Genomic DNA, 18,258 nt, shown 5'->3' on the forward strand with positions numbered 1-18,258 from the left:
CCTTTAACCCTCGTGGTGGCTGTCTGCGAGTCGAACCTGCACAATATACTGCCAGGCAACACTCAGCTTGACTTCTGGCCTCGCAGTGAGTGAGTTATATCACAGATAAATTACGGATGACAAATTGGAGCTGTGGTGTGTCACACAGGCTTTCTGCTTGCGGAAAATTCATTGAGGTCAACCTGCATGTGGTTCTATGTGTCAGTAGTTGGAGCAATTATAGAAGCTCCGGAAATGTCTTACATGCAATGGTGAGTGGGTGCTGAAATATTGCTCCACAAATGGAGTGAAATTGTTTGGAAAATTCCGGTTTTATTCTTTTTGTCAGCAACTTGCCAGATCAAAGAACTGATTTGGCAACCTGTTGCCTGTTGGACCATTTTTTTGAGGAAAGAGAACTGCAGTTGTTGCTGTGATATTTTAGGGGTTCTCTATGATGAATATCAAAATTTGTTGCCGTGAACTATTATAGGAAATGACAGAGCAAAGGGAGCAGTTAGTGAACGTGGGGGAACTGGGGCTAAAGGGAATGTGGGTAGTGAGGGGAGGACAGTTTTTGCTCTTGGTTTCAGCAGATAAGTGTTTTGTGTCGTAATCCCCTTTTTCCCCTCAATGCAGATGCTGCAGTTCATACCCGTACTTTCTCTCCCTCTCTGTCTCTACACTCTCTACACCCCTCGGGTCCTGGCAGGTCACGTAAATATTAGTCTGAGCTCCCTAATAAATCTGCACCTCCTACTGCTCCCACAGCCTCCCAATCCAAACCTGTTCCCAACAAAACTGCGCCACCTAATACCTAGTGGCTGACACCCACTCTATCGGACAGAGGCAGAGCAAAAGGATGAAAGATGGGAGAGTTGACACTGTCAGCAGCTACACTGCAGGCCAGGTTTTAATCTAGCAGAGCAGGTGTTCTTCTGAGTTTGCCTCTTTGCTGGCAAGCCAGAGATGAGCTTAGCTACATGAGTAAGTTGTTAATGTTTAGGAGGTGTCAACAGGAGACAGATCATTGGTGGTCGTTCATAGTGCTGAAGGTTCTCTGTTGATACACCTAAACTTTATGACCCCTGACCTCCCCAGACTACCCTTCCAGCCTCTGGGAAAAAAAAATGACCCAGGTTGTACTGGCCCTGAGGTCTAAACCCATCCCTTTGCGCACACACATACACACACTTATATGTTTGCATGCACTCTCTGGTCACGCACAGTGAATGACAGGGTAGAAAAGCTCACTAGCATGCTGAGAGTGATAGGTGAACTCAGGGGGTTCTGAGGGGGTGCTATCCCAGCCTGCAGGTATGTACATGTGGATGTGTGTGCAAAACAGATCGTATGGCTGACACCCGGACCACCCCAAGGTGAATGTTATTGGGGCATTGTTGGTAGGGTCTCGAAGCTTGAATCAGTCTTGGAGCAGGAGGGAGGTGGAGGGAAGGCAGTCAGGGAGATGTGGCAGGTGGGGCAAGTAATGATGATGAATTGTGGGGAACGCGTTCTTTCTGCTCAGATTAAGATCTGCTGATAAACATGCCCGCCAGCTCTCTAAGTAACCCTATACATTTCTCTCCTCCCTCCATCCATCCGTTTGACTCGTCGTCTTCGTTCTCACTGTCTCACACCTCTTTTTTTTTCTGTCTCTCAGTAGAAGCTGGATTTTATAGCTGGACTGTTGGAGTCAACAGTCTAGGTGTGGAGCCCTGTCCTTTCTCTCTAACTCCATGATGTTTTGTGTGTGTGTGTGTGTGTGTACTTGCATGCATTTGTGTGTATGTAAGTGGAGTGAAGTTCATCCTCTATTCTCAGGGTTGTTGTAGTTGTTATTTGGCAACCAGTGCTCAGACTGACATGCATTACAGCCATGACATAAGGCTGATAAATCTACATAACTGTCAGTACCAGGACACAGGGGGAGAGACCGAGAGAATATAGCAGTGTTATATGTGTAAGTATAAATAAAGGGGTGGCACAGTTGAGAATAACTGATGTTGAAAAAATGATTGGGGCCATGTGCACTGTGTTTGCGGCTAATAGTCTAAAGATACTGCAGCAATGTGTGTGTCAGTGTACAAGTTTGTATGTAGCCGATGTTATACAACTGGACAACCTTTACAATTCAGCTGGATCACAGCTTGATCTGAATTACTTGTGCCTGTGATTTGATCCCAGTTAGATTACTTGGCCTTGCTGTGGAATCAAGGGATAATTCTTTGTTTGTTAAAGTTTGGGTCTTATTTTATAGTTTTGGCCATCTTTTTTATTTTTATTGGTTATGATAACACTTTACTCACTAAGTTCATTTCTTACATCTGAAAAATGGTTAGACATTGCTTCATTTTGGCGAAAGGTAGGAAAACTGTGGGTGTGTGGCTGGTCAAAGATGTACCACAAAGCTGGTCTGTAAAATATCATGGATTTTTGCAGCGTTTGTGTGGTAATATCACTTTTGGTCTTTTCTTCTTCTTCCATATTAGTTTGACTAACCTGGAGTTTTGATTAAAACCTGTATAGTCATCGAACTGCTCATGTTTCTTGCCCTGTCTGACTTCTTTTAGTAATGTTGCCACATTCCCAGATGTCAGCAATTCATTTGATGAGCACATTGTTATCCCAGCCAATAGAGCTGATGGCCAGACCTATTAAAATAAGGTCCAAGTCATGATAGTCCAAAAGTGTCCTTTAAATCTCTTGTGTTGCTTGCTGCCATTTCTGTGCCCTCAGTCAGTACTGCCTCCCTCTCCTCTTCCTCGCCCACAGTGCTGCCTGCCAGCTGTGAAGACTAATGGTTTGCCTGTGATACTCTGCAACAGGAATGCTCTCAGCCTGGCATCCAGGACACAGATAGACTCTGCCACAGGACGCTGGCACTAGAATAGTCTCACTGACTGGAATGACTTGATAATATTACCTTGAGGGACAATAAAGCTTATCTTATCTAACAAAATGGACCCCCTCCCTGTGGCTATTAAAAGACCACTCGTAGGATGTTGAGGGCTCTTTCTGGGGCAGTTGAGGTTGGCAGACTCAAAAGTGAATAATTAGTAGCCTAACCTTGATTATGAAGCAGTATCACAAGAATGGACCAGTACTGATTGAGGAAGCTCAGGAGAGCAATTTTCTTTTTTTTCGTCTCAGCTGCTGTCTTCTGCATTAAGGTATCTACAGGCCTGGGCAAAGAGAGATGATCTTATCGTCTGTACATATTGACAGCAGCGTTAGAACTTTAACAGCAAAGATGCTGCTGGTTTTGCTCAACAAAAAGGCAATGAAACAATGCTGTATCGTTTTGTCTTTGTGCAGCTTTGTTTTCCCACTACTTTTGTGTTAATTTTACACCGGTGAGCACTGTCCTTTTGAATTCATGTCATCAGGAGTCTCTGGGCTCTAATATAACAGACTGAACTGGACTAAGAGTCTGGGAAGCAGAGGGGGCTGAGGCAGAGAAGATTGCTGGAAAGTATTCCCTTTGATAAGCCGGCCAAGAAGCCTTTGATTAAATGTGGTCCCACCAGGAGCCCACACTAGGTCCTCTGTGGCACGACCATGTCCAATCACTAGCTATCAACAGCCCCGGGTAATTACAGCCATCTAGTCATTAGCCTGGGACCCACCTGGAATTCCACATAGCAAGGGGTGGGATGAGGCCAGCAGGGGTTAGGGCTTAGGCTGGGCCTTTAATCAAACACTTCCCTCCCCTTGACTGATATAACACACCCCACCCCGATCCACACAGAATCAGTCTTTGTTACGGACATAGATTGTATTATTACTACCCCAGTGTCTCTCAACTCATGCTGGTGAGGAGATGTGTGTGTGTGTGTGTGTGTGTGTGTGTGTGTGTGTGTGTGTGTGTGTGTGTGTGTGTGTGTGTGTGTGTGTGTGTGTGTGTGTGTGATGGGAATAACACGGCGCGTTATGACAGCAGTACAACAGAACTTACTCACTATCCTGCTCGGTCACACTGATTAGTTCTGCTTTGTGGGCACTATCTAGTCTCTTCCTTCTCTTCAGCCTCTACATTTGTCTGTCTGAACAAAAAACAAAGATTCCAGTGTCATACTAATGCACCATATATTTCATATGAACATCTGTTTAGATAAGGCAATATACACAATGTTATACAAGCAAGCTGCAGAGCAGAGAAGTAAAATCTGTCTGATGTGGTGGTTATGTGTGACTGAATGACTATCCAGGCTTTCTTCTTCTTCTTCTCAGCGGCAGTTTGTCGTCTAACACACTGAAAACTAAAGTACACTGTATAATCATAATAATGGGAGTGCTCTTCTCTCTCCTCGTGTCAGCCAATGTAGTGCAGTCTCATCCGCAGATGAGAAATGAAACAACACTTTACAATTTAAATAAATCACTTTTAAACAGCTTTCTTTTTTTGTTTTGTTTTTTTTTGTTACAGTTGCATTCAAAGTTCCAATGATGCATCCGTCCATTTATTCATCTGGTGTCCATCTCCATGTCCTCTGGTAGTCCTCTACCTGGACTTCTGTTTGGCCACACAGAGCCAAACTTACACTTAGATGTCCACTTCTCAAAGTGCACTTGTCAAGCTACTTCCCAAAGTCCAGCCAAGTTTTCTTTTTGGTAGATAAAAGTGTATTTCCCCAGAAAAAAAGAAAAGAAAGTTACGTGAGTATATGAAGTTGTTGTAATAATACTGGATATGTTTGAAGGCTCAGTTAATGTAAAAATGTGTCTTTAAAGCATCATGAAAGCAGCAAACCATTTTTAACTCAGAACCACACACTAGAAAAAAGGCCATCTGGACTGAATCTTTGATAAAAGCCCAATCCACCCGAACCCCAAAGTGTTCACTGGTTTCACTGTTCATCATCTGATCCCAGCAGCTCAGTCACAAGGCCATTCACAAACAGGGGTAATGGGTATTAATTCATATTGATGGGTACTGAATTCTAGTGCTTTCACAGAGACAGGTAGAAAAGCCATGCAATGATGAACTGAGGTGGGGGCAGGGGAGGGCGGAGATGCAGAGCACTTTCGGGCAAACTTTCCCAGAATGCCATGTTCCACAGGATGTCCTGCAAAGGGGAAAGGGGTGGGGTTGCATAACAGGGGGCGGAGGGGGCGTGTCCTCAGGTCTGGTCCAACCATTCGGCTCGTTTGGGGGCCTTGCATGTGTGTATGTCCACGGCCTCCTCACAGTCCTTACACTCCACAGCGCAGCACCATTTGAATTTGCACTCGCACTTGGTGATTTGCTTGACTCGCGTGGTGTCGTAGCCCCGTCCACAGCACATGACCTCGCAGCCATCTGTGCCGCGTGATGTCTTATTGCAGACCCGCCCAGCTGTGCCCAAGGAACCTGCGCAGAGCACAAAAGACTTAACTAAAGGAACCCAAAGGTTAACCAATGCTAGTTTCTTTCTTTGGTCTTTTATTCTTCACTTCGACTGAAAGAAAAGCAACTGGTCGATCACTTCTATGGAGCCAAAGTCCTAAGTACAGTTGAGCTGAAATGATTACTTGATTAATTGATCAAAAAATTGTTAATCAGCTCTTTTCATATGATCACTTTCACAAAAAAAACTGCAGCTCTCATGACATTCGTCCAGTGTGGAAGTACACTGATTACATTCTTAACAAATGAAACTGTGTATGGACCCTTTTAAATTAGGTGGATTGATTCTTTTAGGGCTAATATTTGGTTTTATTCAGATGTAGATGCCAGTGATGGTGATTTTGCAGATGTATTGCCAGTACCTTGTTGTCACTTCTCCAGTTCTTTTCAGTATTTTTTTTTTTTTCAGCTCAGCTGCTCATAATTATTGTTTGACATTCTTGATCTTGCGGGAAATGGTATTTGTTAAAGGAAGTTAAAAACAGAAATACTGAATACAACATATACTTTCACTTAAGGTCTCGAGTTTGATGTTTGATCTGTAGAAGTATGCTACCCATCAGCGTAGAGTGTATCATCGTGTTTGGCTGTCTGGCTATTACCAAATGCAATGGCATATTGTCTGTGTCTTACGTGAATGTCATCCCCACAGAGATTAGTGCTGGTGTTTGGTGTGAGAAGCTCCCTGTTTGAACGGCTACTTATCACAACAAGCTGCCCATAGAACAACAGAGCCACACACACAACTATGCAGTGTTGGTAGAGTGGACTATAGTTACACTGCCTTTCCCAAGCCACTGCTCCCTTTGAAGCCACTCTGTGTGTGTGTGTGTGTGTGTGTGTGTGTGTGTGTGTGTGTGTGTGTGGGTTAAATGGACAGTGGAGCGTGACAGACAGACAGGCTCTCACACTCTGAGGCCCACTCTGCCCTCCAGCTACGCTTAGTTCAGATAGACAGAGAGTGAGAGAGGCTGTGACAGACAGAAAGAAGTGATTTTTTTTTTTTTAAATTAGCTGCTTGTGTCCCTAGGCTGTGGATTCCACTGGGAAGGTGAGAAAGAGGGGGAGGATGGACATAGGGACGAAGGGTGAAGCAGACAAAGGGAGCGAGGGCGGAGGAGAATTGGACAGAGCTTCTCAATGATGGACGTGATGATGTCAAATATCTCAAAAGTTTGTCTGGCGGGCTTCTCATCCATCAACAGGCCGATCAGGAACAGTCATAGGTTATTAGCTGCATCATGTATAGGTTGATCAACGCACCCTCTGACCATGGGGTTGTGTATATGTGTGTATACATAAATGTGTGTGTTGACAGCAACTGACAGAGGTCAGGTGGTCACAGAACAACCATGTCCCCAGGGTACAAGGATATTGGCTTCCACAGACATCACACAGGAGTCCTGCTGTGTTATTTGACTACCATTACACACACACACATACTGACATTCACACACACAAACACACTAGTCATGCATGAACATACGCACAACATACACATAACACAGTCGCGGTAATCCATCAACATCCATGAGAAACTGCCTCTTTGTGTCTAGTCCAGACACAGAGTCCAGTCTACCTTGTTCTTCTTTTCTCTCTCTGCTGTCTTACCTGCTGCTTTGTCTTGCAGGCAGTAATCTGGAGAGTTCTCAAAGTAGACCAGGTCGTTCTTGGTAGCCTTCCTGAAGGCTTTGTTGGCTACAGCGAAGCCCGTCCCATCTTGATTCATTGTCACCTCGATGGCCCCGTTGTATTTCCTCCTCAGGTAGTCACCAGTCTTCCTAAAGTCTGACATGGCCATCCAACATGTCCGTAGCGTGCAAGAGCCGCTCACTCCGTGACATTTACACTCCAGCTTCATGAATCGCTTTACTGCCTAAATAAATAGAGAGAAGTGGGTATTGGTCATTATGTAAAGCCATCATTAATTCTTAAAGAGCTGTTTTTAACTGTATTACAGGAGAACATTTTTTTCACTTTCTGTATCTCTATTTTGTCTTTTAACTTTTAACTGTCTGATGTCCAACCAGTTTAATTTTCAACTTCTTGTCGGCCCACTAGTTAGGTGATTCTTATTAAACTACTTTCTGGTCAACTTGGAGTCTGCTTGGTGCAGACATGCGCAGTGGCCATGTGGACACAACAAATTGGTAGGCACATGGACGTCCGCACAGAGCCGTGCATCCACCCTCTGATGTATTTACAAGTCTGCCCTGCTTGCTTTTGCCCTAGCACGGATTTCTTTTAAATCATGGTGAAATATTAACTCGTCGCTTGAGAAGCACAGTGCATTTTACCAACACCCCCTGCTGGAGTACAAGATACGGCTTGTTGATGCTTATACGCTAACAGGTTTGAAACTGGAGAGACGATTACATATTTGAACGGTAGTTTGAATGTCAAATAAAAAGTGACAGCCCTAAAATTCACTCGGAATGTATTGCAATTGGCAATGCTGTCAGGTGCTCTGGCTCGCATCGTCAGCAGGTGTTCTGGCTCGCATTGAGACTGGATCCCAGCAGGGTGTGAATGGAGTCTGTACAGTTTGGCTTCATTGTTAAGGAAAAAAAACTGATACTGTCACTTTTCACCTTCCATTATTTGCCCTCTTCCACCTGTCAGATTTGCATATAGAGATTCGGTGGAATCCAGACCATGAGAATGCTTATTAATACTAGGTGTAAATGCAAAGGCACATGATCATTACCCACATCATGCTGCCAGAGTTTGCATGTTAATACTAGCTGTACATCTATCAATGCTTGGGCAAATAAAACAAAAATCTGCATAGCTTGGTATACCACTGGATGTAAGGTTTAAAATATTTTATTTATTTTTATATGAGGGTGAATTGATGTTGTAATCACACTTACTATTCTGCCACAGCGGTTGTTGTGAAGGTTCATGAGTGCCCGTGCATCTCGAACAGTCCTCTCTTTGGCATCTATGAAGGCTTTGGCAAATTTAATCCCGTAGTTTATATTATCACTACAGCCACCCCAGTCAAACTCTCCTCTCTCATCACTAGCCCGTCCACGCTTGTGTGGGTCGCAGTTACATGTCTTCAGTTCCCCCTGGCTGCAGGCACGAGTTAGCGCATACACGACTCCCGCTGAGGAGATAGCATAGACGAATGCTGCTTCACGACTGCCTGAGAAAGGGAGAGGGGGAAAGCACAGAAGGAAAAAGAAACAGAGGTTACACATATCATGCAATACATGAGACTCTGCAAGACTTAAAGTCTTACAGCTTTGCAGTTCACATGTTAACATGCATACACAGATAAATATAATAGCATGACCAGGCCTGGGTGTGAGCCATCAGGATGTGAAGGTGCAGCTGACGAGGACATATCAGGCCTGATGTGAAGTATAGGACAGCTCTGTTTAAATATTATCATGGAAATAATTCTAGCTGTGGGGCTCTCCTCTGCTCACATAAATTGTTTAAAGACAGACACAGTGATACCCCATTCATCAGCACCAGGGTGATGTCATGACAGCATTATCTACCATTGCTGTGCTCATCTGTTCTTTGCTAGTCTCTTTAGTTCCTTAGAATATGACTCATCTATTGTGTGGCCAAAGACACATAGAGAATTAGACATAGTGTTTGGTCACACTTGCCTTTTGCACAGTTGATTTTTGTGGGAATGAATGCCCCAAAAAGCAACATGGCAGCAAGAGGCTTAAGAACCTCTCAAGTCATATGGTCAACCCAACAGGCATAAGTGGTTTTCACTTGGTGCCTCTGTAATCAAAGTCAAGAGAGACTACTTTATTGTCAACATTATTCTCATATGGTCTAAGTCAGTCAGATAGTCTGTCAGTAACAAGCAAAAATATTTAAACAGCTATCGGCCATGGCCTTTGTTAAAGATTTAATGGCTCCTGATGATTCTTGTCTTGCTCCCTGACTGACCATCTGGAATCAATGCTTTGATCAATGTTATGAAATGTTATGAAAAGTTATTTCAAAAACTAATAGCTTGATTTCTACTAAATTTGCTGTGGAAATTCACGGTTCCCAGAGGATGAATCTAGATGTTTTTGCTGACCATGTGACCTTTCAGTTTATTTTTATTTTTTTACGGGTAACATCAGCAAGTCATTTTTAATAAATAATTACTTGCCATGAAATGCACTAAGTACATTCATGATCCCCAGAAGATGAACTCTTTCTATTTTGTACCCCCACACAGGCTGAAATATCAACTCTGCATACACAGTATCTCATTCTGTAATGGGAATGTTGCTGTGACTAAATGACCCACAAGTCCTGTGCTGTAGCACCACTCTTTCTAGAGGCTTTAAACTTTTAGCCCCACTGCTATTAAGTCTCTAAGAACATCAAAATTGACCCTATTCTGACCCTCAATGTTGTATAGCGGGCTGTAATTAACTTTGCAGTCTCTAGAGTATTGCTAGTGTGCCTTTAAACCAGAGGTGTCCAAGCTGTTCCACAAAGGGCCGTGTGGCTGCAGGTTTTTGTTCCAACCAAGCAGCAGCACACCGGACTTGACTCATTTAATCAACTGATCTCACTCTTCAGACAGTTGATTGGTAAAACTGTGTGCTCTTGATTGGTTGGAACAAAAACCTGCAGCCACACAGCCCTTTGTGGAACAGTTTGGACACCTCTGCTTTAAACCCTGTCCACACAGAATGCCTTTCAGACGTGCTTTTCAGTCATCCGTCTCACATCAGACAGAGCAGATCCACTTTTATTTTAATAAATACACTTGTCTACACAGACCAGTGCTTCATATGTGTAACTGTGACCTGAGGCACTTGTTTCTCTAAGCGTTGCCAAAATGTGGGTGGCAACACCTCACAACACTCCGGTGGCTGAATGCATCCTAGCTTCGAGCCTTCATAGACACTGATGAACAACTAAAGCTGCTGCACCGCTGCTCTCACTACACAGCCTGTGTAAACAGAGTGTTAGACTTAATCTTGTGTTATATCAGCTTAGCTCACAGTTGCAGGTTAGCAAAAGGTGCATTGTACATTTGTTTCTGCTTCTGTTTCTGACCATTCTCAGAAATATATATATATTTTTGTATTTAAATGCTGTAGCATAGTTGTAGCAAACACTGTTCTGTAAAGTAACTAATAACAACATAAGAATGGAAATACTCAAGTATCAGCACTTCAAAAAAACACTACAAAGTTGTTGTTTTTTTTACCTATTAATGATTGACTGATTGTGAGGTGGGGCACTTATACATTTATATCCAGAAATAAGGCACGCGCTCACTCTTCAAACTGAACCAGTCCTGGGCCAGAAGAGTTTGTATGATCCAACCTGCTTGTTCTCTATTCACTGGAATGTCCCGTTTCATCTGTGGGGTGAGGAGAAGGGGGCAGTGGGTGCTGAGGGGGCGTACGTGGGGGAGGATGGAGGAGGGCATTGCTGGTCATCATTCAAACCTGCGCTGTTTGTCTGACAGTGAGAATATCTTTCTAAATATTTACATCTACATTACTGTTTATTCCTCTCCACCACACACACACAGCCTGTATCTCCATATCTGCTACTTTTTTCCATGCATCGTTAGCCCCCACACATGCTTAGGATGGCTGGAAGAGGGACAGTAACAAGCCAAGGAGAGTCAGTACCATCAGAAACTAAGTTTGTAGAGACATCTATAATTTGCACATTTTTTTTTGCACATTTTATGCAGCCTGTATACAGATACACTACAGTGAACTCCTGTAAATAAAGCATTTCAGATAGTTCCTTGCTCAAATGCAACAAAGTAGAAAAAGCATAATCCAAGATTATAATCCTAAAGATGTAGTATCATAGAGTACTTATCTTTGCATGTTATGCTACATGCCACAGTGATTTAAGGGTGTACATTAGTACATTCAAAATGCAGCAGTAATAATCTACACTGACTATTGCAGATCATTGCCATTAAAGGCATGATGACAAACTTATCATTTAATCTCTAATGCAAAATATCTAGCTGACTTCAAGATACAATGTAGTTTGGCTATGCAGTGTTATTAATGACCCCCTGTCCCTGTGTGATTTAATAAGTGTTCAGGATTGAGACTGTAGGCAATCATAACACCCTTCATAAGGAGGAATTATACATGCACTGGCTACAAAGACGGGAAACGTATGTATATTAACATGCATCTGTTACAAAGCGGAGAGGTCTGGCAGGAGTGGAAAAACAAAATGACGACAAGCCCCCGTCTCAAAGCCTGTGTGTTTATTGACGAGGCGTAAGGCATTACAACAGTCCATTAGTGACTATAAACACGGAGCACCAGCATACGTGAGTATGAGAAGAAAAGATCGCAGAAAGAACAGAGTGAGGGGAGACGGACTGAGCGGAGAAGGGAGAGATAAGGCAGTAACAGTGAAGAGGGTGAGAATGAGGAGTGAGGTAGCAACAGATGGGGCTCAGTATCCATACTTGTTGGTCACACAATCAACAATCAGACAGGCAGACGTCTAGACACACATGGACTTACTCCGTAGCAGGACACGTCCAAACACAGTGTGGTCGCGGTCCAGTGTGCTGCAGTTCCAGCGATGGTGTCTGAACTGGTGCTGGCATTCTCTGATCCACTCCTTGGTTCCCTCACCAATGGCCTGCATTATGTCTGGGTGCCGCTGGCAGAGTTGCCGCTGCTTATTCACCAAGCCTGGGATGTTGTCACAGATCACACGGGCCCCAAGCGCACCAATGTACCTAAAGAAAAAAAAAAAAGGCGGTTTTGAACTGAATCAACACTAACATGGGATACATAAGCTTTATCTGAACTAGATGGGAATACAATGTACTGCAGTGATTGATAGAATATTGCAATGGATGAGTACACATAGGTGCCGTCACGTAGTAGGTGTATACACATGTGGACACACTCAAAGGTGGTGAGCGGCATGAAAGAGAGCTGCAGTCCTGTCTGAGTCAGAGTTCACTACACTTAACAGTTTAAGGTTTGCGAGTAGGAGGGGAGTGGAAACCATTTACTCCACTCTCCAAATAAATAAGCACTTAACCTCTCCCCACAAGACCTGCATGTGTACGTGTGTTTAAATGTTTCCCAATAGGATAGTTGAAATCATGTCGTCACAAATCAGAGCAAGAAGTCTGGGGGCCTCCAATAACCCTGTCAAACTAAGACCCCATTTACTCACTTTAGTCCTCTGTCTTCTGCCTGGGCGCTCTCATCTTACTCACAGTTCTCCTGTGAGCTTCTTCCAATCTTTCTCCATGTCCTAGTAAAACAGACTTTTACAGTATCCTATCAAGATAAATGCTGCATTGAGCGTGCCCAAAATAAACTCTAAAACTAAATGTAACCTGCCTAAATGTGTGTGTGCGTGTGTGCATGAGAACTCTTGCAGCTAGGTGGCTGCATGGCTTTGGCGGGTCAGCAAGGGGGAGGTCAGAGGAACGTGTAGCTGTGTGGTCGTGTTTTATGAGGCCGGGCGAGAAGATTGAGACTAGAGGCTCTCTGCTCCCCAGAGTGGGATTAGAGAGGAGGAATAAGAACAGAGTGCTCATCAAAGGAAAGACCCAGAGCAGCAATTCACACTTAATTTTCTCTCTCTCTCTCTTTCTCTCTGAAAGTCAGGAGGACTTGTGGATTTTATAGGATAGTAAATCATTATCCACAGGTCTAAAATAACATGCTGTAAAGCCCTGCGACTATACTGTGGATCACGGGCAAAAGACAAGTAAGAGACAAATAGGGGCAACGAAGGTTTCAACTGACATCTGATGATGTAGCCACAAATTCTGTATATTCTATTTATCTCTTGCTGCACTGTCATCTTTTCAAGTCAACTTGGATCAAATGAGAAATACCTTTAAAAAAAAAATTAATGATCTTATCATTTTTTATTTGCATTATCAGTAAGAATTCATTTTACTATATAGTTTTTAGGTTTCCTGCCCACTTAGCTGAGTATGCTCAGACTAAGTGAGTTAATGGTCATCAGAATCAAGTTGCATTACTTGGATATATGGATGAAAGAGTCATAAGATGTCTTGGCCACAACAAACATAAGTCTGGTGCAGACATGCACACACAAGATGATGAACATCAGCATTACGCACAAATGTATTACCCTTGAGAAATAATTGAGGGCTATTGGTGGTCATTATTTCACAATAAGATTTATAACAATTGTCAAATGTATGCATTATAAACTAATGTATTTATATTCGATTATACAAGCTGCAACATCCCACAATCACTTTTGTGACCCTCCTGGGGTGATCTATCCATATCATCACTTACTGTACACCCACCGAAATGCAATAAACAGTTAAATACTGTATCTCCTCCACTAAATTCCCCTCAAAGCCAATAATGCCCAGCCAAAGCCTTTACACACACTCTTCCCACTACTCCCCATAACTGCTTTTAATCTACACAAACTATTAGGCATTCCATCACCCCCCAACCCGCCCACACACAGACACTTCTCCTATAAACACACTCACACACATGGACATTTTCACGTATGTTATTACGCAGGCAATGAGATATTTTTTCACCCCTCACCTATGCTCTAGATGGCTGGTTTTGGGGTATTTTAGTGAAGTCATTTGTGTGAGTATGTGTGGGTATGTGTGTGTGTGTGTGTGTGTGTGTGTGTGTGTGTGTGTGTGTGTGTGTGTGTGTGTGTGTGTGGTACCTGGTGAATTAATGACTGTTCTGCCTTGTCTAATGCAGGCTCCAGCTGAGCTGAACACGCGTCCAGCCAACAGCGCCGGCATAAATTACATTTATCGCTCTATTATTATTGCTCAATATGGCAGGCCAACAAACTGACACGGAGAAAATGCATCTTAGGGACAAAATCCTGAAGAAGCCCGAATCTGATTCACAAACTCATAATTTAGGTTATTTTCACTGTTAATGCCTCATCTTGTTTCTTTACTCTTTTTTTTTTTCAGAAGCAAGTCAATTGGAATTAAATTAAATGATGACAGAAAAAAAACACATTTATAGTTTTTCTTTGCGAGCGTTACCTCATAAAAATTGCAAGGCAGTGCAAGTCATTCGTTACAGATCGCAGCCTATGAAACTCCTTTTAAATAAACCCCCATGCCTTTAAATTATTTGCAGGGGGGCAAAAAAAATGCACAAATAAGCAGGAGAATAATAAAGTTTAAAATGTTGCCGGCAAAGTTGCGCTGCAACATTGATGAGAAAAGCACCGTCGGCCTGTGTCCGCGATAATAAATTAACCGATACCCACCCTCAAACCCTCATAATGGCCTCGTGCGTCTGCTGTTGGAAAATCGCTGATCCGGATTAATTGGAATGAGATTTGCTTTTGCATTTGGAAAAGGTTTATTAAAATAGTCACCATAAGTTAAATTCGTTGGCAGCTTGAATCCTTGAAGTTTGTAACGAAAGACCAAGAGCCAGGCAGCAGTCCCAGCTCCGTTTCAAATGATTAAGATCGGTGATGAATTAACGTTCAAGTCGTGTGGCATTTTCTTACCTTCCTTTTATCCGACAGTTAGAGCCTACCTTAAATTTTAGTTATTATTTTTTTTTAATCTATATAAAACAGGTTTTAAGATTTTGATGTAATAATAATAATAATAATAATAATAATAATAATAATAATAATAATAATGACAAACTCTTTTACATACATTTACTTAATCGTTTCTTCCGGAAGATCACATACAAATTCAGCTTCTATAAATCTTGCTGGCAGACAGCCCTGAAGGTGTGATGGATGGAGACTCACCACCATGAAGAGTCCACCCGAGGCGTTACCAGCAGCAGCAGCAACAGACACGCACAGTAAATCCTTGAACTGGCACCGGAGTTTTGGCATGAAGAAGACCGTGATGAGAGTCTGACTCCCGGCGATCCACAGCTCCGAATCCGCGCAGCCCGGAGGCTCAGAATTCTGTTTAAACCCAACATGGCTCTGTGCTGGTTTTTTTTTTTTTTTTTTGTTTTTTTACCACCAAAAGTTCCCACACACACAAAAAAAACTGGATTTCAGAAGAAACTGCCCAGCTTCAATAAGGTTTGATGTGAAGTAGGTTAAGCACCCATTCAGTAGGTAGGCCTCGTTATCCAGTATATGGCTCCATGTTGCGCGGTTGTCAGGAGTGTGAGGAGCGCTCTTTCGGTGCCATGTGCGCACCAAACTCTCCACTGAGCAATTCTGGCTGTGGACAGGGGGTTTACTTGACAACAAGTGTCGGCTGTTTCACTTCTCCAGTCAGCTCCCCAAACACCTATCCTTTGGTTTGTAGCATTAAAAAATAAAAAGGTCCGAATTAAATTTGGAGTCAAAGGTTGGTAGATGCGAGACTGGCTGCGGTTCTGTCGGCTGTGTGACTCTGCGCTGGGTCGGATGCTCGCACCGGACCTCTCCTTTATCAGTGCGCGGTGGACAGAGTCAGAGCTGTGAGAGAGAGAGGGAGAGAGAGAGATGAGGGAGGGCTCGCTGCCGATAGTTCCTTTCGCCCATTGGGCAGATGTAGGGGTTACAGAGTTTGACTAGGAAGGAGGTATTAAAGCGGGATGGATGGAGAGGAGTGCGTGTGTTGGTGCTGCGATGAGGGTTGGTGATGAGGGGACGGTCCTAATGTGAGGAGTTCATCTGTAACCACAGACAGAAATTAGCCTGTTCTAATTAATGATGGCGCCTTTATTTTACAACCGGATAATTAAATCACAAGAAAAATGTGTTAATATATATTTATATATCTATTTTTTTTTTCATTTTTCTTTCTTATTATGGTCCCCTTAATTTTTTTTTTTTTTTCAAATGTGAAATGCTGCAAAATGCAAACATTTATTGTAGAAAATGTATAATGAGAGAGCAGCATGCACAAATGTGGTGGGAAATGTAAAGTAAGAATATCTGTGACACCATTTTAAGTTATTATAAATAACAAATACTTATTTAAATAATTTTTATGTCTGTAGTCATGCACCACCTGAAGCTTTGCAGAAGTCAAAGACAGAGAAAAAAGCAGGGAATGTGGGACTGGGAGACCAGAGCCAAATCGTCCAGTGGAACAGCACTATGGCTTAAATATGAACCACATGTGTAAGAGAGAGAGTGCTGAGACAGCGCTGGAATAAAGCATACGTGCACACACACATGCACTCATATACACTCTGTATATTGTCCCTGGAGAGTGACCATCCTTACCTTTGTTCCCATGCTTTTGATTGTGTGTCTTCAGGTTGTGTTCAGGCCTGGCAGTGTGTTGACATCAAATCTCTGATGTTTCTGTTTGTCCTTTCCTGGCTCCTGACAGATTAAAGGCTCAGAAACCACTTCTTGACTTGTTTACAGACACTAATTCATGCAGTTTTTATCAGCGTAGACTTGAACTCCTCTTGGGAGTTTGTGATATTGGATTGAAAATGCCACAGTTGATTCAGCTGACCCGGTAATACTAACAAATCAGGAAAATCCCTGTCGGTATTGAAACTATTAGAATTAACTATAGCTGTCGCAAACTGCTATTTCATCAAAAGCTTGAGAAAACAGTTCTAGTATTTATGCCAAAGCTCCTGTTAACGCTAAGCTCATTTTAGAGACATTTGTATTTCTGCTCAGAGCTCGGCAGGCAGCTTGCTGTCAGAGTGAGACACACACACACACAAACACAGTTTTCAACATTTTCAGAGACACACACAAACACACATAGTGGAGTGGGTACAGGTTTGTGAGGGGCCGTGAGGTGAGGCAAAGAAGCTAAGCTCTGGTGAATATTTGTGCGCTGCAGCTCAGCTCACAATTTTCTGCTAAATCAAAAGGAATTAGGGAAGCACAAACACGGCTGAGTTATGCTCTCTCTCATGGGGCTGGAGCTGGAACAGACTTTCTCTTTCTCTCTCTTTCTCTCTCCCAGCCTGTGAACTTGACCCCAGCTTTCTCTTCATAAACAATAACAGAGTCAAGTGCCTTCTTGTCAGTTGGAGGAAAAGTTTGCCCTGATGTACGGGGTCCAATCTGGCAACCATCTCCTCAGAGGAAAAATACTGATGGGGGCTGCTATGTTTAAACACTGCACTGGGGTGAAGGAGGGATAAAGGTGAGATTTACAGAGGCAGGGGTTTTGGACTAATCCAATTGATTTTTGTGTTGATACATTATAATCACTCAGGATTATTTCTGAAAGGAAAGTTGCAGTTAGAAAAGGGAATGGGCTGAATGGACCAAGGGCAAGCCAGAGGCATGCACTCTAGGTGGAAGAGTTGGACTAATGGCCCAGTAATGTGTGCCCTGTGAGGATTATTTTGTAGGCTGTCACCAGCCAGGCAGTCCAGGGATGAGCTCAGCGTGTATTCCCATCCCCTGGCAGGCTCGAGCAGAGAGGACAGCCTGTCGTCAGGCCTGGCTGAGTTCCCATGCTTATGGGACACAAAGGGGCAAACTCAACACTGGGCAGGTCCATGAAGGGAGTAAGAGCAAGGGACAGGTGGAGGGAGAGACGGAGACAGAAAGGGAGGGGGGGGTTTACCATATCCACCATCATTTCCCAACATCTTATACTAATAAAAAGTGCTCCAGCTTAAACAACAAAATAACTCGTTTGCAGCAAGTCCTCCAAAGTAAACAACAAAATCCTTTGTCTGTGCCTTTCAAAATGGTTACAAATCAGTTTGTGAAAAATAAATCAGTTTTATAGTGTGACAACTCTAAAGTTAGAATGTGGTTAGGTTTAGGCACAAAAAGGACTTGGTTAAGTTTAGGGAAAGATCATGGTTTGGGTTAAAGTAAGTACTTTGTTAATGTTAGGGAAGCTTTGTCCCCATGGTTGCAACAATAAATACTTGGTTTATGTCAGGGAATGATTGTAATTTAACAAAACAGAGTTGATTGTTGGTTTGAAATGGACACAAACAGCAATTTCTTATGTT

General features: G+C 43.0%; 1 protein-coding gene across 1 annotated transcript; it reads right to left on the reverse strand.

The window, feature by feature from the left end:
- Positions 1-4,542: 4,542 nt before the first annotated feature.
- LOC121189787 (protein Wnt-2b-A) lies at positions 4,543-16,586 on the reverse strand. Its single transcript, XM_041050245.1, has 6 exons — positions 16,538-16,586; positions 15,110-15,781; positions 11,860-12,080; positions 8,242-8,519; positions 6,980-7,244; positions 4,543-5,332 (listed from the first exon to the last, which is right to left on the reverse strand). Exons 2-6 carry the CDS (start codon positions 15,289-15,291, stop codon positions 5,103-5,105), a joined length of 1,176 nt encoding a protein of 391 aa, XP_040906179.1. The 5' UTR covers positions 15,292-15,781; positions 16,538-16,586; the 3' UTR covers positions 4,543-5,102.
- Between the last annotated feature and the right edge of the window lie 1,672 nt (positions 16,587-18,258).

The sequence above is a fragment of the Toxotes jaculatrix genome, chromosome 2 (assembly GCF_017976425.1).
Source record: "Toxotes jaculatrix isolate fToxJac2 chromosome 2, fToxJac2.pri, whole genome shotgun sequence".
In the NCBI taxonomy this organism is placed as follows: Eukaryota; Metazoa; Chordata; class Actinopteri; family Toxotidae; genus Toxotes; species Toxotes jaculatrix.

Bases quoted from the DNA above. Each gene is read 5' to 3' on its own strand.
- LOC121189787 (XM_041050245.1), bottom strand. From the start codon at position 15,291: ATGTTGGGTTTAAACAGAATTCTGAGCCTCCGGGCTGCGCGGATTCGG. The intron at 8,520-11,859 runs GTAAGTCCATGT...TCCCTTTCTCAG, and splicing joins TGGACGTGTCCTGCTACGGA to GCAGTCGTGAAGCAGCATTC. The intron at 5,333-6,979 runs GTAAGACAGCAG...TGCTCTGCGCAG, and splicing joins CCTGCAAGACAAAGCAGCAG to GTTCCTTGGGCACAGCTGGG.